This window comes from Oncorhynchus mykiss, chromosome 3 (genome assembly GCF_057628025.1).
Source record: "Oncorhynchus mykiss isolate SJ-2025 chromosome 3, ASM5762802v1, whole genome shotgun sequence".
In the NCBI taxonomy this organism is placed as follows: Eukaryota; Metazoa; Chordata; class Actinopteri; order Salmoniformes; family Salmonidae; genus Oncorhynchus; species Oncorhynchus mykiss.
In genome coordinates this window covers 82,755,289-82,776,065 of record NC_143024.1, presented here as the reverse complement: position 1 = coordinate 82,776,065, position 20,777 = coordinate 82,755,289, and the positions used below count along the sequence as shown (strand labels likewise).

The 20,777-nt window shown below is 41.1% G+C and overlaps 1 protein-coding gene across 1 annotated transcript in view; it reads left to right on the top strand.

Moving 5' to 3' along the window:
- Positions 1-18,030: 18,030 nt before the first annotated feature.
- Positions 18,031-20,777, top strand: part of cmss1 (cms1 ribosomal small subunit homolog) — a 62,296-nt gene continuing 59,549 nt past the window's right edge. Inside the window, exon 1 of the mRNA XM_021597894.3 lies at positions 18,031-18,366. Coding sequence (XP_021453569.1) covers positions 18,318-18,366 — 49 coding nt within the window. The 5' untranslated portion in view covers positions 18,031-18,317. The remainder of the gene's footprint in view (positions 18,367-20,777) is intronic.

Sequence of the window (20,777 nt, the reverse complement as noted above, 5' to 3'; positions counted from 1 at the left end):
CATATTGATTTTTTGTTGTTGAAATGACATGGAAACTATAAGGACGAGACCCAGATGCAGACACGGGAGGCAGATGGTTCAAGTCTCTGATATTTATTAGAATACAAGCGGCAGGCAATAGGCAGGTTGAGGACAGGCAGACATTCATTAACCTGTTGATCCTACTTGAGACGCAGACGTCTCAACTAGGCACCTGGAAATGTAAATGCGCTACGCTAAATGCATGCGCTACGCTAAATGCATGAGAAGCTATTATGTGATAGCATGCAACAGCCCAATATACCTGAAAGGGACGTAAACAAAATAATTAGCGTAGCCGGCGCTACACAAAACGCAGAAATAAAATATAAAACATTCATTACCTTTGATGATATTCTTTGTTGGCACTCCTATATGTTCCATAAACATCACAATTGGGTCTTTTTCCCGATTAAATCCGTCCATGTATGCCCAAAATATCCATTTGTATAGCCTGTCTGGTTCAGGAAAAAAGCTCTCTTCCAACACGCAACGTCATTTTAAAAAATGATATAAGTTGCCTATATTCTTTGACAAAACACTTCAACCTACTTTTGTAACCCAACTTTAGGTATTTGTAAACGTTAATAAGCGATCAAATTGATCACTGGGCGATCTGTATTCAATAGCAGCTACTCAAGAAAACAATGTCCCTTTTTCTTTCTTCCAAAATCGATTGCTGTATGCTGGACGGAATGAAGGATCTATTTGTCATGACACAAAGGATTTTTGTCAATGAAAATGACGGTTTTGGCTGCATCGTGTGGAAGCTGTAGGAATTGCAATCTCGGCCCTATTTAATTTGGTGCCCCTTAAACAATACATGCAAGTGGCGCATGGATATTTTTTTCAGTTTTCAGTGACCAGTTTTTCTTGCGCTTTTCGATGAAACACACGCTCTGTTATAGTCACAGCCGTGATTTAACCAGTTTTAGAAACTTCAGAGTGTTTTCTATCCACACATACTAATCATATGCATATACTATATTCCTGGCATGAGTAGCAGGACGCTGAAATGTTGCGCGATTTTTAACAGAATGTTCGAAAAAGGAGGGGGTAGACTTAACAGGTTTTAACCAGGACAGAGTCTGAAAGGTACAGGGGGGTAGGTAGGCTCGAAGTCAGGGCAGGCTGAATGGTCAGGCAGGCGGGCTCAGTGTCAGGGCTGGCAGAACAGGTCGGAACCGGGAGGGCTAGAAAAACACGCTGGTTGGCTTGACAAGACAAGACAAAACACAAATGTGTGGCAACAGACTAACAGAGAACACAGGTGACAATGGGGAGATACACTGGGGACAATGGGGAAGATGGGCGACACTTTAGAAGGGGTGGGGACAAGCACAAAGACAGGTGAAACAGATCAGGGTGTGACAGGAAACTACTTTGATTCAACCAGTGTTTGCCCAGTGGGTACTGTTCTTACTACTAGTTACAGTAATTTACATATGTGAAATAGGTGAAAAATATTTACTTCTGTTCCTAGAATGAGAACATGATATACAGGCATAGAACAAAGTAGACAGATAGAGGAATCTCCTCTCGCTCTCTGTCTCACACAAGCATGTACCCACCCACCCACCCACCCACACACACACACACACACACCGGCCCTGTGGTGGGGGTAAGGGGCTTAGAGCTTCTTTAAAGATGAAATCCAACATAATTTACACCGTGCTGCTCCCCCTTGTGCTCCAGCTATATGGTCCATGTCAAGTCCATATGATGTAGATGCCCAGGAACTTAAAACTGCTTTCTCTCCAGTTGATGTGTTTTGGGTCATGTTCCCTCCTTGGCTTCCTGAAGTAAACAATCAACTCTTTTCTTTTTCTGACATTGAGGGAGAGGTTGTTGTCCTGGCATCAACATGTCAGTTCACTTATCTTTTTCCCGATAGGCTGACTCGTTCTTGTTGTTGGTTATCAGGCCTGCAACCGCTGTGTCATCAGCAAACTTAATGATGGCGTTGGTGTTGTGCAAAGTCACGCAGTCGTGGGTGAACAGGGAGTACAGCAGAGGGCGGAGGACACACTCCTGGGGGGCCCCTTTGTTAAGAGTCAGTGTGAAGGAGACGTTGTTGCCAATCATCAAAGCCTGTGGTCTGCCGTCAGGAAGTCCAGGATCCAGTTGCAGAGGGTGGTGTCCAGACCCAGGGCTTTGAGCTTGGTGTCGAGCTTGGAGGGAACAATAGTGTTGAATGCTGAACTGTAGTCAATGAACAGCATTCTCACATTCAGTTGAAGTCAGAAGTTTACGTACACCTTAGCCAAATATATTTAAAAACTCAGTTTTTCACAATCCCTGACATTTAATCCAAGTAAAAATCCCCAGTCTTAGGTCAGTTAGGATCACCACTTTATTTTAAGAATGTGAAATGCCAGAATAATAGTTGAGAGAATGATTCATTTCAGCTTTAATTTCTTTCATCACATCATCACATTTTCAGTTCTGCACACAAATTTTCTATAGCATTGAGGTCAGGGCTTTGTGATGGCCTCTCCAATATCTTGACTTTGTTGTCCTGAAGCCATTTTGCCACAACTTTGGAAGTATGCTTGGGGTCATTGTCCATTTGAAAGACCCATTTGCGACCAACTTTTAATTTCCTGACTTATGTCTTGAAAAGTTGCTTCAAAATATCCACATAAATTTCCTCACTCATGATGCCATCTATTTTGTGAAGTGCACCAGTCCGTCCTTCACAGTTGGGATGGTGTTCTTTTTCCTCCAAACAGTTCTATTTTTGTTTCATCAGACCAGAGGACATTTCTCCAAAAAGTATGATTTTCTCCCCATGTGCAGTTGCAAACTGTAGTCTGGCTTTCTGATGGCGGTTTTGGAGCAGTGGCTTCTTCCTTTTGAGCGGCCTTTCAGGTTATGTTGAAATAGGACTCATTTTACTGTGGGTATAGATACTTTCGTACCTGTTTCCTCCAGCATCTTCACAAGGTCATTTGCTGTTGTTCTGGGATTCATTTGCACTTTTCGCACCAAAGTCCATTAATATTTAGGAGACAGAACGCGTCTCCTTCCTGAGCGGTATGACGGCTGCGTGGTCCCATGGTGTTTATACTTGCATACTATTGTTTGCACAGATGAACGTGGTACCTTCAGGTGTTTGCTCCCAAGGATTAACCAGACTTGTGGAGGTCTACAATTTTCTTTACTGAGGTCTTGGCTGATTTCTTTTGATTTTCCCATGATGTCAAGCAAAGAGGAACTGAGTTTGAAGGAAGGCCTTGAAATACATCCACAGGTACACCTCCAATTGACTCAAATGATGTCAATTAGCCTATCAGAAGTTTCTGAAGCCATAACATAATTTTCTTGAATTTCCCAAGCTGTTTAAAGGCACAGTGAACTTAGTGTATGTACAATTCTGACACACTGGAATTGTGATACAGTGAATTATAAGTGAAATAATCTGTCTGTAAAAAATTGTTGGAAAAATGACTTGTGTCATGCACAAAGTAGATGTCCTAACCGACATGCCAAACTATAGTTCGTTAACAAGAAATTTGTGGAGTGGTTGAAAAACGAGTTTTACTGACTCCAACCTAGGTGTATGTAAACTTCCGACTTCAACTGTAGGTGTTCCTCTTGTCCAGGTGTTTTGCTGCTCTGTGAATAGCGATGGAAATGGTATCTTCCGTAGTGGTCGGCAAATTGGAGTGGATCCAGTGTGCCTGGCATGCTGGCCTTGATGTGGGCCATGATCAGCCTCTCGAAGCACTTCATGATGACCGGAGTGAGTGAGGCGGGCGATAGTAGGGCCCTATAAAATCTGTTGTATTTTTTTTACCTGATTCTGTTTAGTTTTATCCCAAATTCCTATTTCTCCATTTTGTTTTTCCTGCTTTTGGTTTCCCCCTGTTTATTTATGCTTTGGCACAAAAAAATCTGTTTAAAAAAAATAGAAAAACAACTATAATTGATGTTCAAAGTCCACAACAATGCATAAACAACATCAGGAGACCACTTTTGAGGTCTGAGAAAATTTGGAAAAATGTCCATTTTAGGGTTGCCTCTTCAGAAAGTTTTAGGAAATACGAACCACTGATGCATTCTATTCTTGTCTTGTGATAAACTTTGGAAAATGAATACATTTTCAAATGCATTTAGTTGATTCCCTACTAAGTTCACTACAGTTTGGAATATTGTTGAATTCTGTTTTAATGTCTGGATTCTGTGATTCCATCCATGTTCTCCGCATTGCAGATATTATAGGGCCCTTTGTTAGTCATTTGGGCATGTCACCTTGTTTTTCTTGGGCACTGGGACAATGGTGGTCTCCTTGAAGCAGGTGGAGACTACAACTTGGGACAGGTTGAAGGTCCGAGAATACGCCCGCCAGCTGGTCACCACAGATTCTGTGGACACGGCCAGAGTGCCATTTAGGCCTGCAACTCTTTAAAGAGTTTCTCACATCAGTCTCGGAGAGCAACAACAGCTGGTTGTCCGGAGCAGTGAGAGTCTTCCAGTATTGTGTGCCTCAAAGTGCTCATCTGGCAGGGAGGCTTTGGTGGGCACCACACAGCTGGATTTGCCTTTGTAGTCCACAATAGTCTGTCCTTGCCACATGCATCACGAGTCAGAGTTGCCAAACCACAATTCAAGTTTGAGTCTGTAAGGTATTTTTTCATCCCTAATGAATTTGCAGAGCTCATACTTGCTAGCCTTGTACGCATCACGCATCACGCACCACCAAGCCATCGGGTTTCGTTCTGCTGACATTGAATGCTGCACTACAGACTCTCAGCAAGGTACGGATATGTCCGTTCATCCAGGGTTTTTGGTTAGGGTATGTCCAGTTTGATATTGTGGGTACAACATCATCAACACATTTCCTAAAAAAGCATATGACTGACAATGTTTATTCCTCAATGTTGATGAATGAGTCCTGGGTGGATGAATCTTTGAACATATTCCAATCAGTATTCTCAAAAAAGTCATGCAGCATTGAGTCTGCGTTCTCTGTCCAGCCCCTCACTATTCTCTGTGTTGACGGCTCCCTCTTAAGTTGCTGCTTGTAGGCGGGGAGTAGGAACAGAGAGACATGATCTGATTGGCCGAAGTGGGGGCGGGGGATGTATCATGAATGTTTGTATATACATGGACTAGCACATTGCTTCCTCTTGTGGGGCAGGATACATGTTGGTGAAATTTTGAAAAAAAAAAGTGTTTTAAACGTGATTGATTGAAATCACCCACGACAATAGAGATTGCTATTGGGTTCGCGAATTCATGCTGGCTAATGATCTTGAACATTTCGCTCAGTGCCGACCTGGTGTTTGCTTGTGGTGGTATGTACACAGTTGTGATAATAACACATGAATTCCCTCGGCATATAGTGGGGTCGGATTTTAGCATCAGATACTCCAGTTTGGTTTTACAGGAGCTCGAGATGTTTTCAACTTCGGAAACACTGGGAATTGTTGATGAGGAAACATGTGCCTCCATCACCAAAAAGTTTGGATGTCAAATATTTGCATGGAAAGAGAAGCCAGCCACACAGCGCGGCTGAAACATGTAATAATAACACAATTAACTTGAAACTTTATTGACCTCCGTCAAGCAAACACCCACAGTGCCAATCCCAATAACCTCCAGTCTGAATAGATGCCAGGGGATTGTTTTCCAAATGATATTTGATGGATTTTGCAGAAATTGAGATTAATAAGGAAGATCATGAAGCTATTCTCTGTCTTGGTGTTGTACTGGGGGCAGGGGGTCCTGTGTTGCCATGGTATTATCATCCTCATTTGCATATGTCACTAAGGATGTTTTTGCACGAGCTGTGAGAAGATGAAATGCCAATAGCACGGCTATTGTGTGTTCTTTCATATTTGAAGGTTTGGTAAGAAATAGAAACACCATGCTTTGAGGATGTGGCAATATTGGATATAGAGAGGATGAGGAAAATAATAAATTAAAAGTTGAGAAACCTTTACGGACACAATGGAAAATAGTTGTGAAACAGTGGCCAATTGGTACACCAGTCCCATTCATTTCAACACCATCAGCAATTGTTTACTTCCTGTTTATTTCCTGACCTGTGGGTGTTGTGTCATTAAATGCCAGCTGAGATGAAGGCTCTTTGATCTTTAGCGATATCACTTCCTCATTTAATGATGGCCAGCGCTGTATTCTAATCAAGAAAGGGAACAAAATATCACTGGCACTCTGATCAGGTTTTTGAAAGGTCTTTGCTCACCTCTCTAAATTGCATTGTCAACAAGCAACCCTAGATACACCTGATCACTCACACACAAACATACTAGGAGGTCGACCGATTAATCGGAATGGCCGATTAATTAGGGCCGATTTCAAGTTTTCATAACAATCGGTAATTGGCAATTTTGGACACCAACAATGGGTGATTACATTGCACTCCACGACGAGACTGCGTGGCAGGCTGACTACCTGTTACGCGAGTGCAGCAAGGAGTCAAGGTAAGTTGCTAGCTAGCATTAAAACAATAAATCTTAACATAATCACTAGTTAACTACACATGGCTGATGATATTACTAGTTTATCTAGCTTGTCCTGTGTTGCATATAATCGATGCGGTGCCTGTTAATTTATCATTGAATCACAGCCTACTTCGCCAAATGGGTAATGATTTTACAAGCGCGTTCGCGAAAAAAGCACTGTCGTTGCACCAATGTGTACCTAAATATAAACATCAACGCCTTTCTTAAAATCAATACACAAGTATATATTTTAAACCTGCATATTTAGTTAATATTGCCTGCTGACATGAATTTATTTTAACTAGGGAAATTGTGTCACTTCTCTTGCGTTCTGTGCAAGGAGAGTCAGGGTACATGCAGCAGTTTGGGCTGCCTGGCTCATTGCGAACTGTGTGAAGACCATTTCTTCCTAACGAAGACCATAATTAATTTGCCAGAATTGTACATAATTATGACATAACATTGAAGGTTGTGCAATGTAACAGCAATATTTATTCTTAGGGATGCCACCCATTAGATAAAATATGAAACAGTTCCGTATTTGAAAGAATGAAAGAAAGAATAAACATTTTGTTTTCAAAATGATAGTTTCCGGAGTTGACCATATTAATGACCTAGCTCTTCACTGTGCTTCGAGCACTGCGCTGTTTATGACTTCAAGCCCATCAACTCCCGAGATTAGGCTGGAAATACTATAGTGCCTATAAGAACATCCAATAGTCAAAGGTATATGAAATACAAATGGTTTGGAGAGAAATAGTCCTATAATTCCTATAATAACTACAACCTAAAACTTCTTAACTGGGAATATTGAAGACCACCAGCTTTCATGTTCTGAGCAAGGAACTTAAACGTTAGCTTTTTTACATGGCAAATATTGGACTTTTACTTTCTTCTCCAACACTTTGTTTTTGCATTATTTAAAACAAATTGAACATATTCCATTATTTATTTGAGACTAAATAGATTTTATCGATGTATTATATATATTAAGTTAAAATAAACGTGTTCATTCAGTATTGTTGTAATTGTCATTATTACAATAAATTTATATAAAAATCGGACGATTAATCAGTATCGTCTTTTTTTGGTCCTTTTTCGGTATCGGCGTTGAAAAATCATAATCGGTCGACCTCTAAAACATACACACACGCACGCACACTCACGCAAACACACACACACACACACACTGTATGATAATGTGAATGGCAGGAATACCCATGGAAGATGGAACCTTTATTATAATACATTTATTCTATATTTATTCTACATTTTCTTTTATAATATCTAATACCTTACCACATAGTGAGTGTAGCCTCAAAGTAAATCATCCCAGTTTGCAGTGAATATATTGCAGTCAAAAGGCTGTAAGACCTGAAGTGTTGACCAATGAGTTCCAGCCCCGATTGCTGCGCTCACCTGAACCATGTGCTTAAACATTTGATGTGGCTGACAGGAACTGCACACAAATGCACACAGGCAAAACGCACATGCACCCATGTAAGCATGCAAATACACACACACACAGGTCAGGTACTGCAATCCATTGGAATAGCAGAATGATCGAACAGCAGAGTGCCACCGAGTCCCCCAAGACAAAAGAACATAAACTACAACACACGATGAATGAAACAACAATAAAGATCCCTGCCAAGTCTTTAAAATGCAGCTCGGCTACTTGCGGGTTAAGCCCAACCAGTTGCTCATGACTGCAGCCCGGCTACTTGCGGGTTAAGCCCAACCAGATGCTCATGAATGCAGCTCAGCTACTTGTGGGTTAAGCCCAACCAGATGCTCATGACTACAGCTCGGCTACTTGTGGGTTAAGCACAACCAGATGCTCATGAATGCAGCTCAGCTACTTGTGGGTTAAGCCCAACCAGATGCTCATGACTGCAGCCTGGCTACTTGTGGGTTAAGCCCAACCAGAGCTCATGACTGCAGCCTGGCTACTTGCGGGTTAAGCCCAACTAGATGCTCATGAATGCAGAGGGAATTTGGAGACACAGGAAGTTGTTTGTGGCAAAGTTTAGTGGAGCTCAAGGTCACTTCCAGTTTGTTTGTTCTTCCTCAGACACAGCTGTCCAATCAGAGATGTCACTGCTGACCCCTGACCTCTCCACAGCTAGTAGGTCCGAAATGACCAGGGCGTAATGTGGTAAGCTAGAGTAATGGCCTGACCACATAACAGTGAACAGTTTTGAACTGTGGAATTTAAAATTAGCATTCTTATGGGACTATTTCATATGAAATATCAAACGAGAGAGCTAAGAGGTATGTATCAGATGCTCAACATGCTTTGCTCACACCTCCTGTAATGGTCCGGCCCTAAACCACACAGAAACAACACTAGACACTATGAAACACAAAGCTTTTACGATCTCATCCTGGAATTTATAAGGTTTGAGATCATCTGCCTTTGGCCTAAAGAGAAGGAACCCAGACTTCAAAGAAATTGAAAATACAGACATTGTCATCCTACAAGAAACATGGTATAAAGGAGACCGACCTTTTTGGGGTCCGTCTAGGTTAGAGAGCTGGTAAGCCCATCCACCAAACTACCAGGTGTGAAACAGGGTAGAGACTCAGGGGGTATGCTAATTTGGTATAGAGCAGACCTAACCCACTCTATTAAATTAGTCAATACAGGAACATTTTACATCTGGCTAGAAATTAATAAAGAAATTATCTCAACAGAGAAAAATGTCCTCATGTGTGCTACCTATACACCCCCAATAGAATCCCCATACTTTAACGATGACAGCATCTCCATCCTAGAGGGGGAGATCAATCATTTCAAGGCCCAGGGACATGTACTAGTCTGTGGCGACCTAAATGCCAGAACTGGACAAGAACCTGACACCCTCAGCAAACAGGTGGACAAGCACCTACCTGGAAGTGATAGCATTCCCTCCCCCATATGCCCCCTTAGACACAACTACGACAACATAAACGGGACACAACTCCTGCAGTTCTGTCGGACACTGGGTATGTACATAGTCAATGGTAGGCTTTGAGGGGACTCCTATGGTAGGTACACCTATAGCTCATCTCTTGGCAGAAGTACTGTAGACTACCTTATCACTGACCTCAACCCAGATTATCTTAGAGTGTTCACAGCCAGTCCACCGACACCCCTATCAGATCACAGCAAAATCACACTCAACTTGAACAGAGCTATGCCCAATCATGAGGCATCAAATACAAAGGAGCTGAATAACAAGAAATGCTATAGTGTGAAAATAGTGTGGAAATCAACCAAAAAACAAATACATTTGTATACTTGGCAGTAGAAAACCTAAACAGTATATTGATCTCTCAGCTTCCCTACCAAATCTAAACAATTCAAACAGAAAATTTAGAACAATGACAAATGGTTCGATGAAGAATGCAAAAACCTAAGAAAGAAATTGAGAAACCTGTCCAACCAAAAACATAGACCCAGAAAACCTGAGCCTGATTCACTATGGTGAATCACTAAAACAATACAGAAATACACTACGGAAAAAGAAGGAACAGCATGCCCGTAATCAGCTAAATGTAATTCAAGAATCCATAGAATCTAACCACTTCTGGGAAAATTGGAACACACTTGTTCGGGCGGCGTTCGGCGGTCGAAGTCACCGACCTTCTAGCCATCGCCGATCCACTTTTCATTTTCCATTGGTTTTGTCTTGTCTTCCATCACACCTGGTTCCAATTCCATCAATTACATGTTGTGTATTTAACCCTCTGTTCCCCCTCATGTACTTGTCTGTAATTGTTTGTTGTAGTGCTTGTATGTGCTGGGTTTTGTTTGACCCGTTTATTGTATTTATTCTGTTTACAGTGGTTTATGGTTATTAAACACAACTGGTGTAAATCAGTTTCCACTCTCCTGCACCTGACTTCTCTGCTGCCAGCAGCATCGCATTTCAACACTAAACCAACAACAACGCGAAAAGATGTTATCTATCCAAAACAGAGATGTATTGGTAAACCACTTCTCCAGTATTTTTTGGTCTATAACAAAGAACAAACAGCAAAAACATGATCAAATTCAAATCTTAGAATCTACTATTAAAGACTACCAGAACCCACTGGATTCTCCAATTACATCAGACCTGGGCCCTGACAAAAATAATGGTGTTCCAAAAAAGGTTCAGTAACCTGGACCACGAATCTAAATTCCAACTAGACACTGTTGCCCTAGAGCACACAAAAAAACTATACATACCTCGGCCTAAACATCAGTACCATAGGTAACTTCCGCAAAGCTGTGAGTGATATGAGAGACAAGGCAAGAAGGGCCTTCTATGCCATCAAAAGGAACATAAAATTCGACATAACAATTCGACAGAACAATTAGTGTAACAGTATAACTTTAGACCGTCCCCTCGCCCATACCCAGGCGCGAACCAGGTACCCTCTGCACACATCAACAACTGACACCCACGAAGCATCGTTACCCACAAAAGCCGCGGCCCTTGCAGAGCAAGGGGAACTACTACTTCAAGGTCTCAGAGCAAGTGACGTCACCGATTGAAACGCTATTTAGCGCGCACCACCGCTAACTAAGCTAGCCGTTTCACATCCGTTACATTAGGATCTGGCTAAAAATACTTGAATCAGTTATAGAACCCATTGCCCTTCATGGTTGTGAGTGGGTTGCACATTTTGGGGAATTTTCAGAGGTGGAAACTTTCCATGGGAATTAAAGGAAATATATACAAATTATTATAAATACCTTTGCATTGGATATATTTACCATATATGGAGACAGAAACATAAACCTTTTACGAAGTCCCTTCCACTAGGTGGCTGAAGAGATATTCCCACCGTGATTATTATTATTTGACCCTGCTGGTCATCTATGAACATTTGAACATCTTGGCCATGTTCTGTTATAATCTCCACCCGGCACAGCCAGAAGAGGACTGGCCACCCCATAGCCTGGTTCCTCTCTAGGTTTCTTCCTAGGTTCGGGCCTTACTAGGGATTTTTTTCCTAGCCACCGTGCTTCTACACCTACATTGCTTGCTGTTTGGGGTTTTAGGCTGGGTTTCTGTACAGCACTTTGAGATATCAGGTGATGTAAGAAGGGCTTTATAAATACATTTCATTTGTAATGTTGGTACGACTGCCATATTGCATCTCCATCCCAAAGCCCTTGCTTGGAAGTGTACTTCGCCAGACTTCGCCCTCATCCAGGCCAAGGTGGTGAGACACAGTCGTGATGACACCATAGGCCTTGTTGATCTCTGCTCTTCCCAGCATGCTTGGGGTCCAACATGTACGATGCTGCATGTATGGGCTTCAGGCAGATGTCTTCATGCTTTTTGATGCATTTCTGATCTGCAGTTTCCTCTGCTTGGAGCAAGCAGAGTCTGAACATTAGACAGGATGGCATTGTCTACCCCAATCTGTGCAATGGCTACTGCTATAGGTTTCAGGAGTTTCAGGCTGCTTACCACTCTCTATCAAAATACATCATCCAGGAGGATCCTCTTGATGGGGCTGTCCATATCAGCAGACTGTGATATGGCCATTTCTTGGAGAGACTCCCCTCTAGAAGACTGTCAAACATGATGTCACCACCACACTTCAATGTGGTGCTCTTATTCTTCTCCTTTGCTTGGTGAGGTAGATTGCTGCTATAACTTGATGACCCTTCACATACTTAACCATCTCCTTGGTTTTCTTGTAGTGTATCCATTGTTTTCAGTGCCATGATGTCCTTGAGGAGCAGATTCAATGCATGAGCAGCACAGCCAAAGGGTGTGATGTGAGGGTAGGACTCCTCCACTTTAGACCAAGCAGCCTTCATGTTCACAGCATTGTCTGTCACCAGTGCAAATACCTTCTTTAGTCCAAGGTCATTGATGACTGGCGTCAGCTCATTTGCAATGTTGAGACCGGTGTGTCTGTAGTCCCTTGTGCCTGTGCTATTGTAGGATACTGGTAGAGTGGTGGAGATGATGTAGTTAATTATTCCTTGCCCACAAACATTCGACCACCCATCAGAGATTATTGCAATACAGTCTGCTTTCTTTATGATTGGCTTGACCTTCACTTGAACTGGGTTGAACTCTGCTTTCAGCAAATGAGCAGATAAAGCATGTCTGGTTGGAGGGGTGTATGCTGTGTGAAGAACATTCAGAAATCTCTTCCAATACACATTGCCTGTGAGCATCAGAGGTGAACCAGTTGCATACACAGCTTGAGCAAGACATTCATAATCATTTCTTTGACTACGTTCCTCCATTGAGTCAAAAACACTTCTGATTCCAGGAGGACCATGAGCTGTTGCTATCAATAAGGTATCTGATTCATAATTTTCACCTCGAATAAAAGTAGAGGGACTTTTGTCAGAGGTTGCTTGTTGTGAGCGCTGAGGGAACTTTATGCACTTGGCCAGAGGATTCTGCATCTTTGTTGCATTATTCACAGATGATTTGGCACAGTATTTGCAAATGTACACAGCTTTTCCTTCTGCATTGGCTTCAGTAAATGGTAGATAGTGCCTGTGGCATTTACCTGTAAAGATTAGAAAAAATGAATAAATAGATCAAATACAATTCCATGTATCTTATCTTTAATCGGGGTGGCAGGGTAGCCTAGTGGTTAGAGCTTTGGACTAGTAACCGAAAGGTTTCATGTTCAAATCCCCGAGCTGACAAGGTACAAATGTTCGTTCTGCCCCTGAACAGGCAGTTAACCCACTGTTCCTAGGCTGTTATTGAAAATAAGAATTTGTTCTTAACTGACTTGCCTAGTTAAATAAAGGTAAAAAATAAAACCAAGCTGATAAACTATTTACCCCACAGAGCCCCAGGACAGCAACACAATTAGACCCAAACAAATCATGAGAAAACAAAAATATAATTACTTGTCACAGAACAAACTAGAATGCCATTTGGCACTAAACATACAGTACACAGTGGCAGAATACGTGACCACTGTGACTGAACTAAAATTAAGTAAATATTTGACTATGTACAGACTCAGTGAGCACAGTCATGCTATTGAGAAAGGCTGACATGGCTCTCAAGAGAAGACAGGCTGTGCACACTGCCCACAAAATGAGGTGGAAACTGAGCATCACTTCCTAACCTCCTGCCAAATGTATGACCATATTAGACACTTATTTCCCTCAGATTACACAGATCCACAAAGAATTTGAAAACAAATCCAATTTTGATCAACTCCCATATCTATTTGGTGAAATACCAGTGTGCCATCACAGCAGCAAGATTTGTGACCTGTTGCCACAAGAAAAGGACAACCAGTGAAGAACAAACACCATTGTAAATACAACCTATATGTTTATTTATTTTCACTTTTGTACTTTAACTATTTGCACATCATTACAACACTGTGTATACATATATATATATATATATATATATATATATACACACACACATAATATGACATTTGGAACTTTTGTAAGTGTAATGTTTACTGTAAAATTTGTATTGTTTATTTCACAAAGTGTTTATTATCAATTTCCCTTGTTTTGGCAATGTAAACAAATATTTCCCATGCCAATAAAGCCCTTCGAATTAAGTGAGAGAAAGAGTGAGTGTGAACGAGTGTCACTTGACTGAGTACGAGTGTCTCAATGCTACAGTCAGGAGAAACAAACAAACAAATAAACAAGAGACAACAGTAAACACTAATCTACCTCATTAAAAACTTAGTGTGTGGTGCTACATACATGGAAATGAAATTGATTTAGTTGTGATTCTCATTTCATTTGTGAGGAGTGGATTAGAACTGTGTGTAGAGGCTCAGTGAAAGGAAGAACATAGTAAGGGAGGGAGGGGGAGGGACAGAAATGGAGTTGGAAGGTCAGAGAGAAAATCAGAATAGGGAGTGTTATAAGTTCTGGGAGAGGAAAAACAAGAGAGAGAGAGAGAGAGAGAGAGAGAGAGAGACATTTGTGGGCACACAGTAATTAGCACTGAATGATTTCAGTGCTAATTAGACTTCTCTCTCTCGCTTCTTCTCCTCTGTTGTTCTCTCTTAGTGCTCAGTGAAGAAATGGCCAGCATCAGAGAGGACGATATTCCAAAAATAACACGTCTCCTTGTGATCATTAAAAAGGGAAAGTGATGAACAGCTGCATCCAACAAAATCAACACATTAACACAGACGCACCGCAGTCTGCAATCACCCACAGGTCCACAGACACAGCTGCTAAAGCACCTAGTCTTGAAGACTTTCATCCTCTATCTCTCCCTCACAAAACAAGCTTTCAGGAGAAAGTCTGGTGATCTTTTTGATTCCCACAGTTTCTTATTGATTTTCTCTGTATCAGGAGAGTCATCTGCTCATGTTTTGGTAGGAGTCTGTTTCTCTCTCTTCTCATTTGAGTTAACAGATGTTTTCTTCAAAACTAATCATATTAGCTGTTGTGCCAAACAATAGGAATGGCTGATGAACTTTGAAAGAAAAGTACATTTCCCTATTGTTCCCAGTGGCAGAGCCGGATTGTTCCTTTTCACACACACAGTAACGAGAAGCTGTAGATTCATTGTACCTCACTAACTCACAGCCAACACTCCCAGAGAGGAGGAGAGCTGAGGCAGACGTCTGTCTCTTTCTAGGGATGATAGACCAGTTAATTACATGTGGAGCTGCCATTTACGGCCCATTGTCTCATCTGAATGTTGGCTGCACTCAGCGCAATGTGTTCACTTTGTCCTTCCTTTCTTTCCCTTACCTATTTTCTTTATCTCTGCTTTCTGGGTGTACCACAGCACAGCCATCCTGACTCTGTATAATTTCCTCAGTAATCAGCCTGTTCTCTCTACTTGGTGGCGAAGCTTTAATCAAATGTCTCGCAGCCTCTCCCAGCCAGAAAATGTGTTATTCTGACAGAAACACACAATTACTCCCAGAAGACTTGTCCCTCCCTCCACACCTCTCTTCCACAGCTGCAGAAAGGAGGGCACCATTCCAATCACATCCTCCTTTTTATTCTTGTCTTTCCCCCCCTTTCTTTCTTTCTTTCTCTCTCTCTGTGTGTAAAACTAACGAGAAGGCCCATCTCTGTGATGATGACAGAACAGAGTGTGTAATGTAAACTGCAGAGAAAGACACCCCAGGGAACAGGCCGCTGCAGCCCAACGCCCTGAGGAGGCATTACCTCTGATGATGATGACTAATGCATGTGTAGTGGTATTGTACTCTTCTGTAATTGCCTCTGTCATCTCCCAAAGGTCAGAAAGTGGAGCTGTATTATGCAAAGCCTCCCCTTTGCCTCTTGACGCATAATTAAATTGGAGTTTGAGATATAGTTCCACTGCATGTGAAACAAAAGCCACTATCTCTACTCAGTTTATGAAGTAGGCCTATAGGAGGCCACCCTGGGACAATGTGTTCTGATTAGGAGAACCACCTTTTCAACTGGGCATTTTGCTCAAAACCTCCACTTAGAAAGTAAAAAAATTCAACCAGACATAGATTATACATTGATTGTACAAAACATTCTGGATTAAATACAGAATATAATAGGTTTAGCAATATGGCCTATTTTAGAATCAGAGAGTGAAATAGTTATACACTTGTCTCCAACATGTAGGCTCAGCTTTCCCAAATAGTCCCATTACAAGTCAGAATGATGAACAAACTTAATTTCAATTGACTTTACCTGTTGTCCATCGATTTTGTCCCTGTCAGAGGTAATCTGGTACAGACTATACACAGGGAAGGGTTATCAACCTGACCTTCAGTATGCTGGCCTGTATATCAGTTTGTATTTGTGTTTTGTTGTCAATATTGATACAATTCGCATGTGACAAACACTTGCAAGATATGGCCGAGCCTAACCGAATCACAAACCAAATGACAAACACTTTCAGGTGATTGCAAGGAAATGTGTTACGGTCAACTTAGTTCGGTTTACATTAGGTTATTGTTTACATATTGTGCATCGCATAACAGTGCAGCAAAAAAAATTGAGTAAACAGCACTTTCCTGTGGATACCCCTTATCCACTTCCTACCGCCAAAAGGACCAATAGCATGTAGCCAACAACCAGTAAAGTACGTGTAAATATCATGTTATTCAAATTCTGGCTTGTAGAGACTATTGCATCTTTTTAGGTCAACTTTGGTTAGACTGAAAAACGTAACAGTCTGATGTTTAGGCAAGCCTAGATAGAGTGTGTTTCAAACTCTTAAAAAGACACCCCATCTCCCCAGCCCTCAAATTAAGTGGACACTTCTGATGACGTATCATGACGTCTGATGAGTATACACTTACAGGGCAAGGGGTGAGGGAGGAAGGAATGACTTTTTATTTTTTTATTAACACTTTCCACAATAGTGTAAAATCTTCATAAATGTGTTCAATTATAAATCTACTGATGTCTTGCCACAGTTTTCTTACACGAATACAATGCCAAAAAAGAGGCTACACTGTTTCTGGGTGGTCATTACAAAAGGAGCAATTTGAGTTGATGTTTTCCTTAAACTTTTTCATATAGTGGTTGACAGGATAATATTTATGAATCATTTTAAAGGAAACTTCCTTAATTTTGTTAACAAGTATGTGTGTGGCAACATCCAAACTTTTTCCCAACAGATATTATCAATAAATCCATTCCAATAAGGCATGACATAAGGTAGAGAACATCCTGCTTGACACGTTCCTGAATAACAGAGCAACACCTGAGGGAATGGCATCTAAAACAATTGCAAAATCTTTAGGTGTTACAGGAACCTTGTAAAGTGATAAGAATTCGGGAATAAATTATTTTTAAATGGACCGCCCTTGCCAGGAAATTCGTCCCTCGTTCATCCCGCGATGATTGTGTTTTCAGCCACCGGTAGCTTGTGGGTGCTTTATATGAGCTACAGTCAATTGTGATTGCATGTCTACTTATATTAACTATATAATTATTAATATACCCCTACTCTATGATAGCTAGCAAATTAATTAGCTAACTAACATTAGCCTGCCTAGCTACTTCTGAAGGAGGAATTTTTTTCTTCTAAAATTTCCAAAAACATTACTTTTATGAGACGTGTTTGTGCATTAGTTGCACAATTTAACTTATTTACATTCGTTTTTACTTACACTTGTATGTTGACTTCCTATTGACAGTTGATGTTTTAGGTTTTGGAGGACTTTTCTTAGCGGATGTACAATCATTGCGAATTGGGGCGTTTCAGGCCCGAGCGAACAAAATTGTACACTCGCAAACTCCATTAAATGCGAAGGCTGAGGGGTTTACGTTGTAAACTTCCCTTGCTTGGCTAATCGTTTGGACCGACGACAAATATGGCAACGGGGATTTTCCCAAAGGCATAGGGTTTAGGGCCAAGGGCTGTCTACTTCGAATTTGAGACGCTGCCAATAAAGTCTGAATAGAATAGGACTCAAATTGCAGATTCCCCACAAAAGACATCAATCAGAAATACATTCTCGCTCAATAACATAGCTTACGTTACATTTTAAAACATTTTAATTTATACATAAACTTGTCATGACATATGCTCTGCGTTAATTATGCACATTTATCTTGAATCTGTAGATTTTAATGTTAAAATACAAATATTTGAGTTACGTTATATACCGCAATGTCACATACCGTTTCTCAGCGGTTTAGCAATTATTTATTGTAGCCCTTCTTGAAACATTTACAACTTAACAGATGCCACTTTCGTGACTGTTTCTTTGCAGGGGCTTTGTCAGTGTAGACTCAACCTAATGTAGTAAGTGTAGAGTTGATGTCTTGTCCATAATGTCCCGGTAACACTTCCGTTTAAACTGTTCACAAATGTCATGCGATTGTGAACAACCAGAAGCCACAGCGCAGCGGTAGTTTTGGATTTGAAGATGGGGGACGATTTAGGTGATGACTGGTGGGAACAAAAGGGTAATTCTGGTAAGTTATAATATTTATAACAGCTGGAAGTATGTGTGCCTTTGGCTGAGCAAGATACCGTCTCATATCTGTCATTGCCCTGGGTGTTTTTAAACATATCTGTAGGACAGCTAACATAGATAGCTAGTAGCTAGCTAACGAGACTCCCATGCTTGGCTATTTTGTCCATGTTTAGCTGAAGGCCTTCAAAGCAATTGCTCAACTGTCCTCTTCCGAGCACGTTTCGTGTATTTTAATATTATGCCTGCGCTGTGTTCGCCCAGAAAGTTGAGCTAGTTAGCCATAGCAACATGCGTGTATGTTCTGTTTTACACGTGTGTCTAGCTGATGGAGCTCACGAGGTATATTGTGGTAGTTGATGTTCGACGCGTTTTTAGACCTGTACCACAGATCTCGATAGTTTAATATTTCCAAAATTTAAATCTGTTACGAACAGAGTGGACTAAGTTTTGTAGACTCTACCCTTTGCAAAAGTAAAAAATAAATGCGTTTATGAGTACAAGGGCGAATTGTTATTACACACGTGCAGTTCAAAGAAGGCGTTCCCTAACAGAAAAATGCAAATAAGATTTTTATAACAAAACCAAGGTAGACCACAGCCTGATCGTTTCCAATGGGAACAAATGAGCCATAGTGGGCAGAGCCAAGCACGCAAGGAGGGAAGCAGAGCCAAGAGATCCTATTGGTGCGTTCTAGCATCATCTGCATATTTTCTTTATGGAACAACTACTCTTTGATGTGTAACTCAATTCGCTTTTGCACTCCTTCTAAACAATGCAATAGTGTTTTTTTTTTTATTGCCATGGTTAAAGTTTACAAACCTTAGTACACTGTTCATAACATATTCTAGTTCTGGAAACATTAAATGTTTTAATTTTACCTTTATTTAACCAGGCAAGTCAGTTAAGAACAAATTATTATTTTCAATGATGGCCTAGGAACAGTGGGTTAACTGCCTGTTCAGGGGCAGAACGACAGATTAGTACCTTGTCAGCTCGGGGGTTTGAACTTGCAACCTTCCGGTTCCTAGTCCAACGCTCTAACCACTAGGCTACCCTGCCGCCCCAGGATGAGAACATTTACGGAATGTCGGCCAAAATCTATCTAGTTCAATCTTCTCCCACTGCCACTTTGTGGAAACACCTAGCGGATGCCTCACATTTAAATATCCAGTGAAATATCTGTTTCATTGTTCTACAGTTCATATCTGTGCCAATGTCATGCTTGGCTCTGCCCACCTCCTTGCTTGCTCTGCGGACTATGATTAATTTGCTCCCATCGGAAACGACAGACCACAGCCTATCTTGGGTTAGTTATAAAAATCTTTGCCTGAACCAGAGAGAACTCTAATCCATTCTCTGTACAGGATATAATGTGCCGAAGAGACTGGCCTTTCTGCCATCTTTAAATATGAATATTCTATCATGAATGTTAATGCGCTTGAAGAGAACAGAGGATTTGGTCCTGATTATATCACCCTCACAGCTGTCCTCCAATCACAATAATTATTCAAATATTTGAACTTTTTTCTCCACAGAACATGTTGGTATCTGGTTGCTAAGCAACCATATTGTTTGTCCAGATGAAACCAGTATGTCAAAAGTTGCTAGCTCACATCTACATTCTCAAACTAAATACATACTGCAGTTCCAACCACAAAACGTCAAAATACAACAGCTTGCCTAACTAACAGCAAAATGATTGTTTTTGACTTTGTTATAAATTCTAATTCTACTTTTGAGGCTCCACATGTTGTCATGGAAAATATGAAAGTTATTTCCAAAACCAATGAGCATCCAGCACATTGAATGTTGAGATTGACGAAAGGCCTGTCTCTTTGGCAATGACAGAGAGGTAAAGAATGGAATGTTAGCTAAAGAGACTGGTACTCGGACTGTAGTCTTAGTTGGTAGTAATAAGGAATTCCTCTCGACTACGCCTACAAATTGGGGAAAACCAACATTCTTTCCCGTTGACCTCCTGTTGTAAAAGAGGCAACTTTTTCGTAGATTTTTTGTTATACAGAAATAACTAAACATCCTGAAAAGCTGCTGTGGTGTTCAATGTACATGTAGCCAGGTCAAATCCCAACCCATGGTTTGCAATAATCCCATGTAGAGAAATAGAGCCTACGATAAGAGCTCTGTGGCTTCAGGCTATTTGGCATGGGAGAGTGTGAAATGTGGGGACACGGTGTCGAAGTAGGCTACACGTAGACACGGGTGTAGAAAATGTTTATTTCCAAGTAATACATTTTAACTTCTTTGGTACAGTCCGTTTGTAACTCCACTCATTAACCTCTCTTGGGTAGGGGGCGGTATTTTGACGTCCGGAAGTTATTCAGGCCCAGAAGCTAGGATATGCATATAATTGGTAGATTTGGATAGAAAACACTCTAAAGTTTCTAAAAC